The 20,482-nt window shown below is 41.9% G+C and overlaps 1 protein-coding gene across 2 annotated transcripts in view; it reads left to right on the top strand.

Moving 5' to 3' along the window:
• Positions 1-472: 472 nt before the first annotated feature.
• Positions 473-20,482, top strand: part of NEMF (nuclear export mediator factor) — a gene marked incomplete at both ends in the record, with an annotated part of 71,639 nt that continues 51,629 nt past the window's right edge. For both annotated transcript variants that reach the window (XM_080707893.1, XM_080707892.1), the window contains 6 exons: positions 473-531; positions 1,252-1,320; positions 1,457-1,559; positions 10,754-10,879; positions 14,087-14,235; positions 16,270-16,337. In XM_080707893.1, coding sequence (XP_080564019.1) covers positions 473-531; positions 1,252-1,320; positions 1,457-1,559; positions 10,754-10,879; positions 14,087-14,235; positions 16,270-16,337 — 574 coding nt within the window. The remainder of the gene's footprint in view (positions 532-1,251; positions 1,321-1,456; positions 1,560-10,753; positions 10,880-14,086; positions 14,236-16,269; positions 16,338-20,482) is intronic.

Raw genomic sequence — 20,482 nt, 5'->3', positions numbered from 1 at the left:
AATGAAAATGTTCGGCTTCGTTACACGTTTCAGTTCTACACATCCTAGCAAGGCAGCAGATAGGGTCGTGACTGCTCTACCCTGAGCCCTACCGCCCACCTGGGGAAACTCTCCTTTGCATCTCCCCTCAAAAATGGTTATGACCAGCAGGGGTCACGATGGAGCCCCGCTTGAAGTCCTAAAGACCACGGAGCAAGACAACCAGAGTGGTCCGCAAATGTTCAGAGTAGGGATGCAGTTTCAACGCAACAGTCTGGGTCCATTTCGAATTGTTTTGGTACCACGAAAAGCGCGAATGGAGGGCGACCCCATAGCTGAAGCCTCCGGGCAAACCGCGCGAGCGCGTTCGCTTGAGGACTCTTGGGTCCTCCGGGCCGCCGTCGCGCCCGCCCAGCGCGCCTGCGCAGAAGGGCCGCGGCGCCCCGTCAGGCTGGCCGAGGGGCAACTGCGATAGCGACGAGCCAGCCTCGCCATGAAGACGCGCTTCAGCACCATCGACCTCCGCGCCGTGCTCGCGGAGCTGAATGCGAGGTCAGGTCCCCCCGGTGGCCCGAGGCCCTTGCGGGGCGTGCGGGAGCAGCACCACGTTTCCTGGTCCCTCCGGTGGCCCCGGGAGGCCCGGGGGGCGCGCGGCGCTCGGGAGGCCCCGGGGTCCGGCTCCTCTCGCCCGGGCTCGGGTCCCGCCTGAGTGGCGGTCCCGGCTTGGCCCGAGTCGCCTGGGTCCCGCGGCAAACGTTGGGGTAAACGGGAGACGACAGAGTGGTCGTGAGCTCCAGGCTTCCAGTCTGGAGGCCTGGCTTCTTCAACAGCCCCAAACCCAACCCAGAAGAGGGGCGCATTGCCTTTTCAGCTGGAATGAGCAGATTTGGACTGAGACTCGGATTCTGGACTCTTTTTTTTTTTTAAGTCTGTTATTCAGCTGTGGGACCTTTGTTATACTTTCGGGGGCCTCGTTTACTTTTTTTTTTTTTTTTTTTACTCTCGTAATAAGTTAATTGAATTCAATTTTACTATGCCCCCCCCCCCAAAAAAAAAGTATTGGGTCATTTCAGGCACTCAAGAAATCGTGTGGTGTTTCTAGGGCTGATAGACCATTTTTTGTTTAAAGAGTTACATATACGTTTTGGGCAGAATGCCTAGTGGCCTTCACACTCTGCTCTCATCTCTTGAGAGCTGAAGATTTCCTCTTTTGTACCTTTAAATTGCGTTTTATGTTTCAAACAAAACTATTTGTTTCTTTTGTCTTTGCAGCTTGATAGGAATGAGAGTAAACAATGTTTATGATGTGGATAACAAGACATATCTCATCCGTCTTCAGAAGTAAGCACCCTTTATTGGTTTATCTTTGTAACTGAGTATCAGATTTGATTTTTTTTTAATCTACATTTTAAGGCTGCTTCACAGAGTAATCTTTGGCAGGTGTTCTAAAGAAGAATATGACATTTTTCTTTTGCAGACCAGACTTTAAAGCAACACTTTTACTTGAATCTGGCATACGAATTCACACAACAGAATTTGAGTGGCCAAAGAATATGATGCCATCTAGTTTTGCCATGAAGGTAAGTTGTAAGTTACGTTGGAAGCAAAATTTTAAGGTCTTGAGATTGGTCACTGACCTTTTTTTAAGCTGTTCGGTTTTCCATTACTGTTGTGAATAGTAGTGGGGAGTAGTCGATAGAAAATGGGTTGGCAGGCCGTGGTGGCGCACGCTTGTAATCCCAGCATTTGGGAGGCTGAGACCTGGAGGATCGTGGTTCATGGACAGCCTCAGCTACTTAGTGAGGCCCTCTGCAACTCAGTGAGACCCAGTTTCAAAATAAAGAATAAAAAATAGGGCAGGGGGTATAGCTCAGAGGTCAAATGCCCCTGGGTTCCATCCCCAGACCTGGAAAAAAAAAATGGGATGAACACAATAGGTATTAGTTGATTCCAGATTATCCTTCATGTCTTATTGTGCTCCAGGTCCTATTTTGGAGTTCCTTAACTATAGACTATTACTCCTTATCAAAACAATTCTGTATTATATTTTTTTTTTTTTTCATATTTATTTTTAATTGGTGCACTGTATTCATACATCATAGTGGGATACATACTTTTGTAGACATACATGCACACATTGCCCAGTCAGCCCCCACCCGATCCCCACCCCGTTCTCTCCCTATCCCCCCCTCCTATGCTTGGCTTAGTGGTTGACATCTAGTATTATAGCAATTTATCCAAAATTAAAAATGATAATCTCTCATAACAGTTTCATTTGTCTGATACCAAGCTTTTGATGACTTAAAGATAACATTTCAATATTTCTTTTTGCTTTCTTTCTTACCAGAGAATCTATTTTTTTCTATTTTTTAGGTGAAACTATCATATATTTATATATTTATTTTTCAGAAAAAAAAATCTATCCTAATATGGAATATGGACTCTAGGTACCCACATCGATCTTGAAAAAGAACAAAGCTAGAAGATATATATTTTCTGATTTCAAACCATATAAAGCTACAATAATTGAAACAGTGTAGTACTATTCTAAGGGCAGATATATAAACCATTGGAGTTAAATAAAAGCCTAGAGCTAAATTCTTCCCTATATTGTCAAGTTATTTTTGACAAGGTTTCCACAAACATTTGGTGGTGGAAATAATAATCTTTTAACTAAATATTGTTGAAACATAATAATTACATGGAAAAGAATATAACTGGACCCTTACCTAATCCCATATACAAGTATTAACTCAAAATAGATAAAAGACCTAAATATAAATCTTAAGACTATAAACTTTTAGGAGAAAATCTGGGTCATAAAACCTCACAACATTGAAATTGGCAGTGATTTCTTGGTTATGATTTCAATGGCACAGGCAACAGAAGAGTATACAAACTCCCTAAAAAATAAAAAACATATTGTATATCCAAAGACAATGTAACCAGAGTTAAGAGTTACTAATAGAATGGGATAAAATATTTCCAAATGCTATATCTGAAGGTATATTAATATTCCAACTAGAAATCCTAAAAATTAACAACAATAATGGCAAACAATACCCTTTAGAGATAGGTAACAGACTAACATAAATAATGAATCTCCACAGATAACCAATCTTAGTTGTCTGTTGGATGGAAAATCTTGTTTCTCTAGTTCTGATGTGTGTTACCTATTTCTTCTTTGTAGTTAATCTCTTTGAGTATTTTCTCCAGTGCTGGTTTTGAAGACATAAATTCCTTCAGTTTCTGTTTGTCATGGAAGCTTCTTATTTCTCCATCTAATTTGATAGAGAGTTTTGCTGGGTAGGAAATTTTTGGCTGAAAGTTGTTTTCTTTCAAAATTGGGAATATGTTACTCCAAGCCCTTCTGGCTCTCATAACTTGGTTTGGGAAGTCTGGAGTGATTCTAATTGGTTTGCCTCTGAATGTCACTTGGCCCTTTGCTTTTGTTGCCTTTAAGATTCTCTGCTTGGCTTCCACATTGGTCATTTTGACAATTATGTGGCGTGGGGATCCTCTTCTCCGATCCTGTCTAAAGGGAGCTCTATACGTTTCCTGGACCTGTGTTTCGACCTCTTGCTCTATGTCTGGAAAATTTTCTGCTATTACTTCCTTGAAGAGATTGTTGATCCCTTTAGTTTCACTTTCTTTTCCCTCCTCTATTCCAATTATTCTTAGGTTAGCTCTCTTAAAATGGGCCCATATTTCTTCAATGTCAGATTCCTGCTGTCGGATATTTTTTCCTAGATTAGAAACTATGCGTTCATTTTTGGAATGATCATCTTCTAAGAGCGAGATTCTGTTCTCCATGTGTTCTAATCGGTTGTTTGTGCTTTGAATTGAGGCCTTTACTTCATTAATTGCATCCTTTATCTCTTTTTGGCTCTCTCTGAGTTCTTTTCGAAGCACCTCTATTATTTCTACAGTTATTTTCCTGATTTGATCTTCTAGAAATCTCTGATTTTCTGTTTTATCGGGTTCTGATGTTGTGGGGTTGTGAGCATTAATTGCTCCAGTATTATTCCTCTTTCCCATGATTTCGGAAGTTTGTGCCTTCTCTGGGTTCTTCCCTTGGGTCACTATGACTTCACTTAAGGTGCTCTGGATCTCGAGTCAGTAGTATCTCAGACCCCACTACTCCTTTACTGGGTTTTATCACAGAGTCTCCGACCCAGAGAGTCGATAGAGGCTGCTTTAGACCATGGGGGGTGCCAGGTTGCACGTTCTCCTATGGTGTGATATCACTGCCACCGCCCCTCTCCCACTGGGTCAAGTCCCAGTGAGTACAGTACTGGGATTTCTCCGCTGTGGCCCGCAATTTGACTCACTGTTCTTGAGTACGCAGATGTAGCTGTAGTGAGTTCCGTGCTGCTGCCGCCGGTGGCAATATGGCGCCGCTGCTACGCCCTCGGCTGTTTGGCTGGCGTTTTTTTTTTTTTTTTTTTCTTGGTTTTGATTTCCACTCTGAATCCCTGCAGCGTGTGCTGAGCTCAGACACTGGGAGCTTTAGATGTCCTCTGCGCCGAGAAATCCCGCCTGGCTGTTCCGCAGCGGCTCCCCTCGTCTTGCTGTGGCCGTCCCGTGAATTCGCAGGCAGTATGGCGCTGCTGCCGCGTCTGCCGCGTCCTCGGGCGTGAGGATATCCTCTGTGGCTCTGTTCTCAGTCCGCTTTCTCTCTGGAGCCTGGTGATTTTTTTTTTGTTTCTCTGGTGATGTTGTTTTCTGGCTTTGAAAGGCGCTGATTTTGTGGTAATGGATATTTGTTGTTAGCGGGGCTCTTAAGCCCCGCTTTTCTCGGTCGCCATCTTCCCGGAAGTCCAATTCTGTATTATACACACATTAATTTCTGAGGCCTAATTATCATAGGTTATCTCACTTCATGATTTCCTTGTTTCTGAATTTATATTCTATATTCTGGCATTGTTGACTTTCTCTGATCTGCTCCTCTTCCCATCTCTTTTCCTCCCTAGTCTTACCTCCTAGAGCTCATTTTTCTGAACTGTATCTCTGTATCCAATCTGTATTGTGTTGGAAAACTCAATGACACTAATATGTTACTAAGTCATTATATCCTTTTATTTTCATTTCTACCTTTGTGTTTTAATATTAAAACTGAGATTTTACATTTATGGGTATGTTACCTTTTTTCCCCTCCCCTTGTGGTACTAGGAATTGAATCCAAGTCCTTGCACATAGTAGGCAATCACTGAACTATATCCCCAGCCCTTTTATAATTATATCCAATTTTAAGAAAGTGTCTCACCAAGTTTCCCAGGCTGGCCTGGAACTTGTGATCTTGCCTCCGCTTCTGAGTAGCTGGAATTACAGGCCTACACCTCCATGTCCTCCATGTTATCTGTTTTTATATACATTTATAGACTGAAAATTCATGTGATACACAAGAAAGGTTTTAAAGTCAGATTTGCCTAACTTTGAATTAATGGTTTTGCCGTCACATTTTGTAACTTGGGAAAATAATAATAATAATAATTATTATTATTTTGGTGGTACTGGGGATGGAAACCTTTTACCTCCAGGCTACACTCCCAGACCTATTTTATATTTTGTATGGAAACAGGGTCTCTTAAGCCAGAGAGGCTGGCTTTGAACCTGCATGATCCTCCTGTCTCCGCCTCCCAAGCACAGGGATTACAAGTGTGCACCACCACCACCGCTTGGGAAAATTATTTAACCTTTTGGAGCTTAGTTTTGTTTTGTTAAATGCCAGATATGGTTAGTATCTCCTTCATAGATACATTGGTGAGAATTAATTGGATAACATGTAAAACATCTAACACAATGCCTGGCACATATTAGAGCTCCATATGTGTTTATTTTCTCCTCCTCCTCCACTTTTTTTTTTTTTTTTTTTTTTTTTTTGGGTCTGGGGATGGAATCCAGGGGCTTTGACTTCCAAGCTTCATCCCCTGCCCTATTTTTTATTCTTTATTTTGAAACGGTCTCACTGAGTTGCAAAGGGCCTCACTAAATAGCTGAGGCTGTCTGTGAACCACGATCCTCTGATCTCAGCTTTACAAATGCTGGGATTACAAGTGTGCACCAACACGCCCAGCATCTCCCCCCTCCCTTTTTTTTATGCTACACCTCGGCCCTATTTTTTATTCTTTATTTTGAAACAGGATCTCGCTAAGTTGCAGAGGACCTCACTAAATAGCTCAGGCTGGCCAAAAACGTGTGATCCTCTTGTCTCAGCCTCCCAAGTACTGGGATGTATAGCACATTTTTTTTCTTTTTTTTTTTTTTTTTTTTTTTTTGCGGGTTTGGGGATGGAACCCGGGGCATTTGACCTCCGAGCTACACCCCCTGCCCTATTTTTTTTTTTTTTTTTTTGTGGTACTGGGGGTGGAACACAGAGGATTTCTACCTCCGAGCTATAATCCCAGACCTATTTTATATTTTATTTGGAAACATGGTTTCACTAAGTTGCTGAGAGCCTCACTAAGTAGCTGAGGCTGACTTCAAATTTGTGCGATCCTCCTCTCTCAGCCTCCCAAGCGCAGGGATTACAAGCGTGCGCCACCACGCCTGGCTTTTGTTCTTTATTTTGAAACAGAGTCCACTGAGTTGCAAAGAGCCTCACTAAGTAGCTGAGGCTGTCCGCAAACCTTGACCTTCCTGTCTCTGCCTCCCAAATGCTGGGATTACAAGTGTGTGCCACCATGCCTGGCTTTATAGCACTTTTTATTTGGGGAGTATTGGGGATTAAATCCAGAGGCATTTTACCTTCGAGCTATATTCCCAACCCTTTTTGGGGGGGGTACTGGGAGTGGAACTCAGGGGCTTTTCTGCTTCTGGGGTATACTCCCAGACCTATTTTATATTTTATTTGGAAACAGAGTCTCAACAAGTTGCTGAGAGTCTCACTAAGTAGCTGAGGCTGGCTTCGAACCTGCGCGATCCTCCTGTCTCAGCCTCCCAAGCACGGGGATTACAAGCAGTGCCACCACGCCTTGCTAAGTGTTTATTTTGAAACAGAATCTCACTAGGTTGCTGAGACTGTTACATTGCTGAGGCTCTCCTCAAACTTGCAATGCCCCTATCTTAGCCTCCCAAGTACTGTGATTATGGGTATGTACCATCATAACAGGTTAGCACTTTTTTTTTTTTTTTTTTTTTTTTTTGTGGTACTGGGAGTGGAACCCAGGAGCTTTCCTATCTACGGGCTATACTCCCAGACCTATTTTTAATTAATTTATTTATTTTTGGATGGTACTGGGGATGGAACCCTTCTACCTCTGGGCTATACTCCCAGACCTATTTTTTTATATTTTATTTTTAAACAGGGTCTCTTAAGCTAGTGAAGCTGGCTTTGAACCTGTGTGATCCTCCTATCTCTGCCTCCCAAGCGCAGGGATTAAAAGTGTGCGCCACCATGCCCGGCCTATTTTATATTTTATTTGGAAACAGGTCTTACTAAGTTGCTGAGAGACTCACTAAAAAGCTGAGGCTGTCTTTGAACCTGTGCAACCCTCCTGTCTCTGCCTCCCAAGGGCTAGGATTACAAGCGTGTGCCACCATGCCCGGCAAATTTTTTATTCTTGAATAAAATATTACTGGGAGAGCCAGGCGTGTCGGTGCACGCTTGTAATCCCAGCATTCGGGAGGCTGAGACCGGAGAATTGTGGTTCGCAGACAGCCTCAGTTACTTAGTGAGGCCCTTTGCAACTCAGTGAGACCCTGTTTCAAAATAAAGAATAAAAAGTAGGGCTGGGGGTATAGCTTGGAGGTTGAATGCCCCTGGGTACCATCCCCAGGCCCATACACACACAAAAAAAATTAATTAAAAAATATATTACTGGGAGAAAGGCATGATGGCACACGCTTGTAATCCCAGTACTCGGGAGACTGAGACAAGAGGATTGCAGGTTCGTAGCTACGCATTAGTTACTTAGGCCCTCCACAACTTCGTGAGACCCTTTTTCAAAATAAAGAATAAAAAATATGGCTGGTGGTATAGCTCAGAAGTAGAATGCTCCTGGGTTCAATCCCTAGCACCCCCCCCCCACTAAAAACAAAACAAAACTGGGGAACTGAGGAAGAATTGATTGTGGTTTTTCCCTGGAGGGTTTAAAGATAGCTTAGCCCTAGAGGGGCTAGGTGATATGGCTCAGTAGCAGAGTGCTTGCTTGGTATGCAGGAGTCCCTAGGTTCAATCTCTAGCAACACACACAAAAGATAGCCACACACACACACATACACACACACATTTCTCAAAGTCCTTGTGTGTGTATAATATATATAGGTTTGTTTATGTATGAGATTAAATCAAAATCAATATAGGCCACTCTTAAAACTATTAAAGGTGGAAGATTTATTTATTCTAGAAAGTTTGAAAAGTCTGATATCTGCCTAAATATTTAAATACATAAAATGAGTATTATAATAAATTCAAACTATAAGGTCTGGAGAACTCTTCTAATTAAGAAAGTTACTTATTTATTTTTTTGGTACTGGGGATGGAGCCCAGGGGCATTCTACCACTGAGCTACATACCCAGCCCTAATTTTTATTCTTTATTTTGAAACAAGGTCTCACTGAGTTGCAGAGGGCCTCATTGAGTAACTCAGGCTGTCCGGGAACTATGATCCTCTTGTGCCAGCTTCCCAAATGCTGGGATTACAAGCGTGTGCCATTACACCAGGTTTTTATTAATAAAAATAATTTTTATTTATTTAATTACTAATTTTTATTTTTATTGATAAAATTATTTTTTATTTTTTATTTATTTTATTGTTATTTTTGGTGTTGGGAATTGAACTCGGGCTTTTGCATGTCAGCCCTTCACCATGGCACTGTATTCCCAGCCCATGGTTAACATTAATTTTCAGAATGAATTTGTGATTTGTCTATTTTTTTTTTTTTTTTTTTTTAGGGTCAGGGATGTTTCAGATTAACTTCTTTGAGCCGGGTGTGGTGGCACACACTTGTGATCACAGCATTTGGGAGGCTGAGACAGGAGGATCACTGTTTGTGGACAGCTTCAACTATTTAGGCCCTTTGCAATTCAGTGAGACCCTGTTTCAAAATAAAGAATAAAAAATAGGGCTGGGGGTGGAACTTAAAGGTAGAATCCCAGTATTTTGGAGGCTGAGACAGGAGGATTCAGGTTCGTGGCCAGCCTTAGTTACTTAGTGAGGCCTTCTAGAACTTAGTGAGACCCTGTTTCAAAAGAAAGAATAAAAAATAGAGCTGGGGGTATAGCACAAAGATAGAATGCCTCTGGGTCCCAAGGTGGTTCATGCCTATAATTTCAGTAATTGAAAGGCTGAAGGTGAGAAAGAAAGATTGAAAATTATAAGCTAGCCTTGGCAACTGAGCAGGATCCTGTGTGAGAAAGGTCTGGTAACTTAGCAGTAGAATGTTCTTGAGTTCAGTCTACTAGTAGCACATACACATATGTAAACTCTTTCTATTGTACACAACTTTTGTGTGTGTGTGTATGTGTGTGTGTGTGTGTGTGTGTGTGTGTGTGTGTGTGTGTGTGTGTGTGAGAGATACTGGGGGTGGAACCTAGGGTATTTCTACCTCTGAGCAACACCTGGAACCCAGGGGCACTTGACCTCCAAGCTACACCCTCTGCCCTATTTTTTACTCTTTATTTTTAAACAGGGTCTCACTAAGTTGCGGAGTGCCTTACTAAGTAGCTGAGGCTGTCCACGAACTGCGATCGTCCAGTCTCAGCCTCCCGAATGCTGGGATTATAAGGATACGCCACCACGCCCGGCTCCCCCAGCCCTATATTTTATTCTTTATTTTTAAATAGCGTCTCACTGAGTTGCAAAGGGTCTCACTAAGCAGCTAAGACTGTTCACGAACCGTGATCTTCCTATTTCAGCCTCCCAAATGCTGGGATTACAAGTGTGCGCCACCGTGCCTAGCTCACACACACTTTAAAAAGATGGACCGGGGACATAGTTCAGTGAGGGAGCCCCTGCTTAACATGAGTAAGATCCTGGGTTTGATCCATGACACTACCAAAGGGGAAAAAAAAGAGAAGGTCATGGCTTTGAGAGAGGTCAACAAGGCATTTATTTAGCAGTGGTATAAAGAAATAAAGCATATTTTATTTTACTATAGATCTGCTATGGGCTTTTTTTTTTTTTTTGGTGGTACTGGGGGTGGAACCTAGGGGCTTTCTACCTCCAGGTTATACTCCCAGACCTAGTTTATATTTTTATTTGGAAACAGGGTCTCACTAAGTTGCTGAGAGCCTCACTAAGTAGCTGAGGCTGGTTTCGAACCTGTGCGATCCAATCCTCCTGTCTCAGCCTCCCCAAGCACCAGGATTACAAGCATGCTCCACCATGCCCAGCCTCTGCTATGTTTTTTTTTTTGGTGGTACTGGGGTTCCTGGAAGCCCTTCTACCTCCAGGCTACACTCCCAGACCTATTTTTTACATTTTCATTTTGGAAACAGGGTCTCCTAAACCAGCGCACGCGGCTGGCTTCGAACCTGCGCGATCCTCCTGTCTCTGCCTCCCAAGCGCGGGGATTACAAGCATGCGCCACCACGCCCGGCTTCTGCTATGGTTTTTAAAAATCGAGTATAAAATACTGTTTCAGGGTCATCAATCAGTTATCTAGAATAAAATGATTTTCCTCTGACTGTCATCTGCAAGCTTTTAAGACAATACTGTTTTTATTATCATGTAAATTTTATTTCTGATAATAACAAAAAGGTTTTGTATAAAACCACCAAATAGGAATTGACTTTTACTACATAAATGCCTTTTTTTCTGTTTCTTGCTAGTGCCGAAAACATTTGAAGAGTCGGAGATTAGTCAGTGCAAAACAGCTTGGTGTGGATAGGATTGTAGATTTTCAATTTGGAAGCGATGAAGCTGCATATCACTTAATCATTGAACTTTATGATAGGGTAAGTTAAATTTGAGGGGTGGGGGTAAAGTAATAGAATCATAATTTGTTTTTGGTTCTGCTTTTTATTCAATGTTATGTTTGAGATGTTTATTATAGTCAACACAATATTGTTTTCATGAATGTTGAGAATTCTTTGAGCTCCACATCCTTTCTAACATTTGGCATTGTCTCTTAATTCAGCAGAACTTTTTTTTTTTTGTGGTACTGGGGGTGGAACCCAGAGGCTTTCTACCTCCAGGCTATACTCCCAGACCTATTTTTTTTATATTTTATTTGGAAACAGGGTCTCACTAAGTTGCTAAGAGCCTCACTAAATAGCTGAGGTTGGCTTCAAACATGTGCAATCCTCCTGTCTCAGCCTCCCAAGCACGGGGATTACAAGCGTGCGCCACCACGCCCGGCCTAGAACTTTTTTTTTGTAAGTGTTTTTCTGGTCCATTTAGGGCCTTTTCATTTGAAGACTCTGAACAATAGGCACGTGTACTATCTAGGTTCCAGAGGTCTAATTAGTGGTGAGTTTGGAGTTGATATTAGGGATTTATATATGTGAGGATGTGCCTGGAAATTTATAGTAGTTATTGTGGTATCTTTTTTTTTTTCATATCTGGGGATGGAACCCAGAGGCATTTGACCTCTGAGCTACACCTCCTGCCCAGTTTTTTATTCTTTATTTTGAATCAGGGTCTCACTGAATTGCAGAGGCTGTCCACGAACTGCGATTCTCCAGTTTCAGCCTCCCAAATACTGGGATTACAAGCTTGTGCTACCAAGCCCGGCTCATTGTGATATCTTGTGAGAAGTAGATTGGTCGATGCTTAAGAATTTAAAGATTTTTTTTTTTCATCTTTATATACCAGGGTTTGATCTTTGTACTTTGTTGCCTGGAATTTTGATGTTCATCTAAAGTTGATGAGAACTTGAGGAAAGAGGCTTATCGGTATTCCAACTTAAGAAAGTAGGTTTATAGGATACCAGTAGGAAAGACTCTGGGAAACTCTTGCCTCACATAAGTTAGGCAAATGCTCTACCAATAAGCTGCATCCTTACCCCACTTCTCCACATCTTTTTTTTTTTTCCAGTACTGAGGATTGAACCCATGGGCATTCTACCTCTGAGCTAGACCTTCAGACCTATTTTTTATTCTTTATTTTGAAACAGGGTCTCATTAAGTTTTAGAGGGCCTCACTAAGTAGCTGAGGCTGGTCTTGCCTTTTTTTTTAAAGCATCAATATACTATAAATGTTTTTATTTTTAAATCTAGTCTTCATAATAATAACTGTGACTTTGTTATATTGGTCTATCATTGTTCAACAATTTCCCCAGTTTTCACCTTTGGAACCCTCCCTTCTTTTTCCTATTGTAAATAAGTTGTGGTGAACATCTTTAAAGCATGTAGCATTTGGCCTTATTGAGTTATTTCATTAAGCTATATTACCAAATGTAGAATTACTTAGAAGGGCTTAAACCATTTTTATTTTTCTTGCCACATAGCTATTTTTATTAAAAAAACAAGTTGTAGGTGAAAGTATAATGTTTGACTTCTGAAATACCTGCTTTGTTTCACTGAGTAATCCAGTGTTTGCATCCTACCTCATGTAGATATAAGCATAAGCTCAGCTGGTGATTGCCAAGGTGTTAACAGAATACTGCCTCTGCTAGTAACTTCTGCAGTAACCATCAGATTGTTTGTTTGTTTGTTTGTTTGTTTGTTTTGCGGTAAGTACTGGGGATTGAACCCAGGGACATTCTACCTCTGAGCTACATCCCCAGCCCTATCTTAATTTTTTTTTTTCCCCAGGTCTGGGGATGGAATTCAGGGGGCATTCTACCTCCGAGCTACACCCCCTGCCCTATTTTTTATTCTTTATTATTTGTTTTTTGTTTGTTTGTTTGTTTGTTTTGGGTGGTACTGGGGATGGAACCCTTCTACCTGCGGGCTATACTCCCAGACCTGTTTTGTATTTTTATTTGGAAACAGGGTCTCATAAGCCAGCGAGGGACTTCTAACCTGCATGATCCTCCTGTCTCCCCCTCCCAAGTGCGGGGATTACAAGCATGTGCCACCACGCCCAGCCTTTTTATTCTTTATTTTGAAGCAAGGTCTCACTAAGTTGAGGAGGGCGTCACTAAGTAGCTGAGGCTCTGCACGAATCGTTATCCTCTGGTCTCAGCTTCCTGAATGCTGGGATTACAAGCATGAACCACCATGCCCGGCCCTATTTTAATTTTGAAACGGGTCTTACTAAGTTGACAAGAGTCTCACTACTTGCTGAGGCAGTTCTCAAACCTGTGATCCTCCTGTTCCAGCCTCCCACTACTGGGATCACGGTGTGCGCCAGTGTGCCAGGCTTTGACAATGATTGTATTTCTTTTTTTGTGGGACTGGGGATTGAACCCAAGGGCATTCTACCGCTGAGCTACACACCCAGCCCTATTTTTTCCTTTTTTTTTTTTATTCTTTATTTTGAAACAGCATCTCAGTGAGTTGCAAAGGTCCTCACTAAGTAGCTGAGGCTGTCAGAGAACCTGGATTCTCCTGTTAGCTTTCCAAATGCTGAGATTACAAGAGTATGCCACCATGCCCAGCAGCGAGACCCTGTTTTAAAATATAAAGTAAGCCGGGCGTGGTGGTGTACTCTTGTAATCCCCGCGCTTGGGAGGCTGAGACAGGAGGATCACACAGGTTCAAAGCCAGCCTCGGCTACTTAGTGAGGCTCTCAGCAACTTAGTGAGACCCTGTTTCCAAATAAATATAAAATAGGTCTGGGAGTATAGCCCATAGGTAGAAAGCCCCTGGGTTCCACCCCCAGTACCACAAAATAAATAAATAAATAAATAAATAAATAAATAAATAAATAAGAAGATAAGGTTGAGGGTATAACTCAGAGGTAGAATATCTCTGGGTTCAATGGCCAGTAAAACACACACACACACACACACACACACACACACACACGTTGCTCTAGATTCCTTCCCTATTTTAAATGTGGTTGTTTATAATTTATCTTATTCCAGTCAGGCAAGTGCAAGTATCAGTGATTAGATGTGAGTGGGACATTTTTTTTTTTTTTGTAATTTCATTTCTGTAACCATAAATCAGGTTAAAGACTACATGTTTTTCAATTTTTTAAAAATGTTTTTCAGTTTTTAAGAAGTTTCGAGACTGATTTGGGAAAGTATTAAGTTGTATTTTATTCTGTTACAGGGGAACATTGTTCTTACAGATTATGAGTACCAAATTTTAAATATCCTAAGGTTTCGAACTGATGAGGCAGATGATGTTAAATTTGCTGTTCGTGAACGCTATCCAATTGATCATGCTAGAGCTGCTGAACCTATGCTTACTTTGGAAAGGTAACATCTTTTCTTTACAAACTCATTTCATGTTATATTACAAGGTATAGAAAGATCATATTTCAGGATATGTAAAACTGTCAGGTAAAAAATATTTTGTTTACTTGGAGAGCCACTAAATTTAAACTACTTGAATTACATAATTATGTGTGTAAGCAATTAAATCTTATTTGGGAGTAGCAATACATGTCTTATTCTGTGAGAAAACAGGTGGATATCTTGGGCAGATTGTGAAGAAAATTATGGTTTACTCAGGCAAAAGGGACTTACGTAGGATAAAGTGATGATAGCTATTCTCTTCTGGCTGGAAGGCTTTGCTGATTGATAATCTGTAGCAGTGGTCCTTAAAGTTTAGCAAGCATCAGAATGGAGGGTTTATTAAAATGTAGATTGCCCCATCTTTGCTACTTTAGTAGTAGATCTAATAGAGGGCCCAGAAATTTGTACTTTTAACAAGTACAAAATCATATTAAATTCTTAGTATTAATATTTCATTAATATGAATTATTAATCTAATCATGTTTATATTTAATATTAATATAATTAGATGCTGCTAATTCAGGGATCACAGGTTTCACAGCTCCCTCCCTTCACCCCCTTGGTGCTGGGGACTAACCCAGGAGCATTCTACCTCCAACAGTATTCTACACCCCAGCATTATTCCATTTTTAAAATTTGAAACAGGGTCTCATTAAGTTGCTACAGGGCTCCTTAAATGCAGAGGCAGACCTCAAACCAGTGATACTTCTTTCTCAGTCTGCCAAGTACTGGGATTATGAGAGTGCACCATCATGCCTGCCCACAGGATCCTTAAGAGTTCTTATCAGGTGATTAATTAGGTAGAGCCATTTTAGATATTAACCTATGGCTCAAAGATTCACAAACATATAACTTCTATATAAAAATGACTCATTTACTTATATATGGGCAAATTGAGATAAGTGATGTGAATTAATTGAAAAATACTAAGCTGGGCGAGGTGGCACACGCTTATAATCCCAGCTTTTGTGAGGCTGAGACCAGAGGATCATGGTTCACAGCCAGCCTCAGCTACTTAGTGAGGCCCTTTGCAACTCAGTGAAATCCTGTTTCAAAATAAACAATAAGCCGGGCGTGGTGGTGCACACTTGTAATCCCCGTGCTTGGGAGGGGGAGACAGGAGGATCGCGCAGTTTCGAAGCCAGCCCTGCTGGCTTAAGAGACCCTGTTTCCAAAAATAAAAAAGTATAAAATAGGTCTGGGAGTGTATCCCGGAGGTAGAAGGGCTTCCCGGAACCCCAGTACCACCAAAAAAAAAAAAAAACCCACAAAAAAAAACAATAAAAAATAGGGCATGGGGTGTAGCTCGAAGGTCGAATGCCCCTGGGTTCCATTCCCAGACACTCCCAGTTGAAAAATAGTGATTTCTCTTAGAAAAATTGGATTCAAGTACCAGACTGCCCTTTAGGACTCTATTAATTTTGGCTAAATCACCTATAAAGACAACTACTTTTTTTTTTTTTTTTTTTGGTGGTACTGGGGTTCCTGGAAGCCCTTCAGCCTCCGGGCCATACTCCCAGACCTATTTTTTATATTTTTTTAATTTGGAAACATGGTCTCCTAAGCCAGTGCACACGGCTGGCTTCGAACCTGCGTGATCCTCCTGTCTCTGCCTCCCAAGCGCGGGGAATACAAGCGTGCACCACCACGCCTGGCTTTTTTTTTTTTTTTTTTTTTTTTTGGTGTGGTACTGGGGTTCCTGGAAGCCCTTCTACCTCCGGGCTACACTCCCAGACCTATTTTATATTTTTGAAACAGGGTCTCTTACACCAGCGCGGCTGGCTTCGAACCTGCGCGATCCTCCTGTCTCCGCCTCCCAAGCGCGGGGATTACAAGTGTGTGCCACCATGCCCGGCTAAGACAACTACTTTTATATGTCAAAATATTATGCAGATTAGGTTATTGATTTAAATGAAAGTAGTATGGATACGAACACTGTTGTGAGGTTTATTAAATATAAGAGAGTAAGTGGTGTGTCAATTTTTTTTTTCACAGATTGACCGAAGTAATATCCAGTGCATCTAAGGGCGAACTACTAAAGAGAGTTCTTAACCCATTACTTCGTGAGTAATTCTTTATATAGCAATGAAATGTTTGTAAGATGATGTGGTTTTGAGGAATATATCTAAATATCTTATGTTTCTCGTCAAAAGTTTGAACAAGGCATTTAAAATGATCTCTTGAGCCAGGCGTGGTGGCACACACTTGTAATCTCAGTATTTGGGAGGTGGAGACTAGAGGATTGTGGTTTGCAGACAGCCTTAGCTACTTAGCAAGGCACTTCGCAACTCGTGAGACCCTGTTTCAAAAATAAAAGGACTGAGCCGGGCGTGGTGGCGCACACTTGTAATCCCCATGCTTGGGAGGCGGAGACAGGAGGATCGTGCAGGTTCGAAGCCAGCCGCGCTGGCTTAAGAGACCCTATTTCCAAATTAAAAAAAAAATAGGTCTGGGAGTGTAGCCCAGAGGTAGAAGGGCTTCCAGGAACCCAAGCACCACCCAGAAAAATTAAAAATAAAAAAATAAAAATAAAAATAAAAGGACTGAAAAATAGGGCTGGGACTGCAGCTCGAGGTACAATGCCCCTGGATTCCATCCCCAGTACCGCAAAACAAACGAATGAATAAATGAATGAATAAATAAAATAATTTCTGAGCAAGTAGGAGTTTAATATGATTTTTTAGTAAGTAGGTGATTTTCAAGGAACGAAAGTTTTCTGTTTTGTGGTACTGAGGATTGAACCCAGGACCTTGTGCATACTAAGCAAGCACTCTACCACTGAGCCACATTCCCAGTCTTGAACGAGAAGTTATTAAACAACATGAAGTTTGAACTTTTTGTATCAGTTAGTCTTATTTAAAAGCATTGTAGAGCTGGGTGTGGTGGCACACACTTGTAATCCTGGCATTTGGGAGGCTGAGACCGTAGGATTGTGGTTCACAGCCAGCCTCGGCTACTTAGGCCCTTTGCAACTTAGTGAGACCCTGTTTCAAAATAATAAAAAATAAGACTGGGAGGTAGAATGCCCCTGGGTTCCATTCCCAGTATCACAAAACAAACAAATAATCCCAATACTTGGGAGGCTGGAACAGGAGGATCACAGGCTCATGGCCAGCCTCAGCTGCTTAGTGAGGCCCTCTGCAACTTAGTGAGACCCTATTTCAAAATAAAGAATAGAAAGAAAGGAAGGAAGGAAGGAAGGAAGGAAGAGAGGGAGGGAGGGAGAAAAGGAGGGAGAAAGAAAATACAGGACTAGGGGTGTAGCTCAGAGGTAGAATGAATGCCCCTGGGTTCAATCCTTAGTGCCCCCAAAAATAGGCTTTTTCCCCCAATGTGAATCTTGCTTAATAACCACTTAGGGTTTTTTTTTTTTTTCCTTTTGTGGTACTAGGGAATGAGCCCAAGGGTTCTCTACCACTGAGCTACATTTCCAGCCCCTTTCATTATTTAGTTATTGTTATTTTTGGTATTGGGAATTTAATCCAGGGCCATTCTGCCTCCAAGCCACACCCCCAAGCCCTTTTAAAAAATTTTTTTTTTTTTTTTTTTTTTTTTTTGTGGTACTGGGGATGGAACCCAGGAGGCTTCTACCTCCGGGCTACACTCTCAGACCTATTTTATATTTTATTTGGAAACAGGGTCTCTTAAGCCAGCTGAGGCTGACTTCGAACCTGCGTGATCCTCCTGTCTCAGCCTCCCAAGCATGGGGATTACAAGTGTGCGCCACCACGCCTGGCCAAAAATTTTTTTATAATTTTAGCTGGGCATAGTGGGGCACACCTGTAATCCCAGGATTTAGGAGGCTGAGACAGGAGGATAATGGTTTACAGACAGCTTCAACTACTTAGTGAGGCCCTCTGCAACTCAATGAGACCCTGTTTGAAAATAAAGAATTAAAAAAAAAAATAGGGCTAGGGGTATAACTCAGAGGTAGAATTCCCCTTGGTTCTATCCCCAAGTACTGAAAAAAAAATTTTTTTTTTTTTTTTAAATTTTGAAATAGCGTCTCACTGATTTGCTGAGGCTGGCCTCAAACCTGCGATCCTGAGCCAGGCATGGTGGAGCATGCTTCTAATCCCAGTACTTGGGAGGCTAAGACAGGAGGATCACAGGTTCAAGGACAGCCCCAGCAAGTAGTGAGACTCTCATCAACCTAGCAAGACATTGTTTCAAAATAAAAATAAACAATAATTGGGGATTTAGCTTGGAAGTAGAATGCCCCTGAGTTCAACCCTCAGTATCACACACACATACAAAAAAAAAAAAAAAAAAAACTTGTGATTTTTCTATCTCAGCCTCCCAGGTTATCACACCTGGCTCATTGTTTGTTTAGTTTTGTTTGTTTTTGGTACTGGGGATTGAACCCAGGAGCATTCTACCACCAAGCTACACCCCCAGTCTTATTTTTCTTTATTTTATTTTATTATTATTATTTTTTTACACGTCTGGGGATGGAACCTAGGGGCATTCAACCTCCGAGCTACACCCCCTACCCTAGTTTTTATTCTTTAATTTGAAACTGGGTCTCACTAAGTTGCGGAGGGCCTCACTAAGTAGCTGAGGCTATCCACAAACCGCGATCCTCGGGTCTCAGCCTCCCGCATGCTGGGATTACAAGCGTGCGCCATCACGCCTGGCTCTTTATTTTGAAACAGGGTCTCACTAAGTTGCAAAGGGCCTCACTAAGTATCTGAGGCTGGCTGCAAGTCTGCTATTTTTCAGTCTAACCTCCCAAGTACTGGTATTACAAGTGTATACCACCACTCCTTGCTTCATTGTTAATTTTGAGACAGAATCTCTAAACTACTTAATGCTAATCTTCCTCAGCATACAGAGTCACTGAGATTACAGATATATGCTGCAGTGCCTAGCAAGTTTAATCTTTCAAATTTGATGGGTCTTAGGGATTCCCAACATCTGCTAGGTCCTTGGGTTTTTCTTTTTCAGTATTGGGATCAAACTCAGGGACACTCTTCCCACTGAGCTACAGGATCAGCCCTATTTATTTGCTTATTTTATTTATCTATATATTTATTTTGGGGTACTGATGATTGAGCCCAGGAGCATTTTACCTCTGAGCTACACCCCCAGCCCCCCCTTTTTTTGGGTACTGGGGGTGGAACCCAGGGGCTTTTCTACCCCCGGGCTATACTCCCAGACCTATTTTATATTTGGAAACAGGGTCTCACTAAGTTGCTGAGAGCCTCACTCAATAGCTGAGGCTGGCTTCGAACCTATGCAGTCCTCCTGTCTCAGACTCCCAAGCGCTGGAATTACAAGCCCGCTCCACCACACCCGGCTCCAGCCCTGCTTTTTATTCTTTATTTTGAAACAGAGTCTCACTAAGTTGCAGAGGGCCTCACTAAGTAGCTGACGCTGGCCACGAACCTTTGATCCTTCTGTTTCAGGCTTTCTTTCTTTCTTTTTTTTTTTTTTTTTTTTTGTGGGTCTGGGGGTGGAACCAAGGGGCATTCGACCTCCAAGCTATACCTCCTGCCTTATTTTATTCTTATTTTATTCTTTATTTTATTCTTTATTTTGAAACCGGGTCTCACTGAGTTGCAGAGGGCCTCACTAAGTAGCTGACGCTGGCCACGAACCTTTGATCCTTCTGTTTCAGGCTTTCTTTCTTTCTTTTTTTTTTTTTTTTTTTTTTTTTTTTGTGGGTCTGGGGGTGGAACCAAGGGGCATTCGACCTCCAAGCTATACCTCCTGCCTTATTTTTTATTCTTTATTTTGAAACCGGGTCTCACTGAGTTGCAGAGGGCCTCACTAAGTAGCTGAGGCTGTCCGTGAACCATGATCCTCAGGTCTCAGCCTCCTGAATGCTGGGATAATAAGCATATGCCACCACGCCCGGCTTGTCTCAGTCTTTCAAGTACTGGGATTATAAGTGTGAGCCACCACACCTATTTCTCCCCACTTCTGTTTTTTATTTTGAGGCAGATTCTCCCTAAGTTGCCCAGGCTATCTTCAAATGGAGATTCTCCTGACTCTTCCTCTCAAGTTGATGGAATACAGTGGGTACCTTGGTGCCCAACTAGGATTTCATATTTTAATGGCTGTATAGTATTCCCTTATGTCTGTGTGCCACATTTTCATTATCCATTCATCAGTTGATAGACATTTTGGTTGTTTCCTTTTCTTGGCTTTTGTGAATAGTGCTACAATAACCATGGGAGTACAGGTGTCTCTTTGACCTACTGAT

Source organism: Muscardinus avellanarius, assembly GCF_963383645.1.
Source record: "Muscardinus avellanarius genome assembly, chromosome: 12".
Lineage (NCBI taxonomy): Eukaryota > Metazoa > Chordata > Mammalia > Rodentia > Gliridae > Muscardinus > Muscardinus avellanarius.
This window is presented reverse-complemented; position numbering and strand designations above follow the sequence as displayed.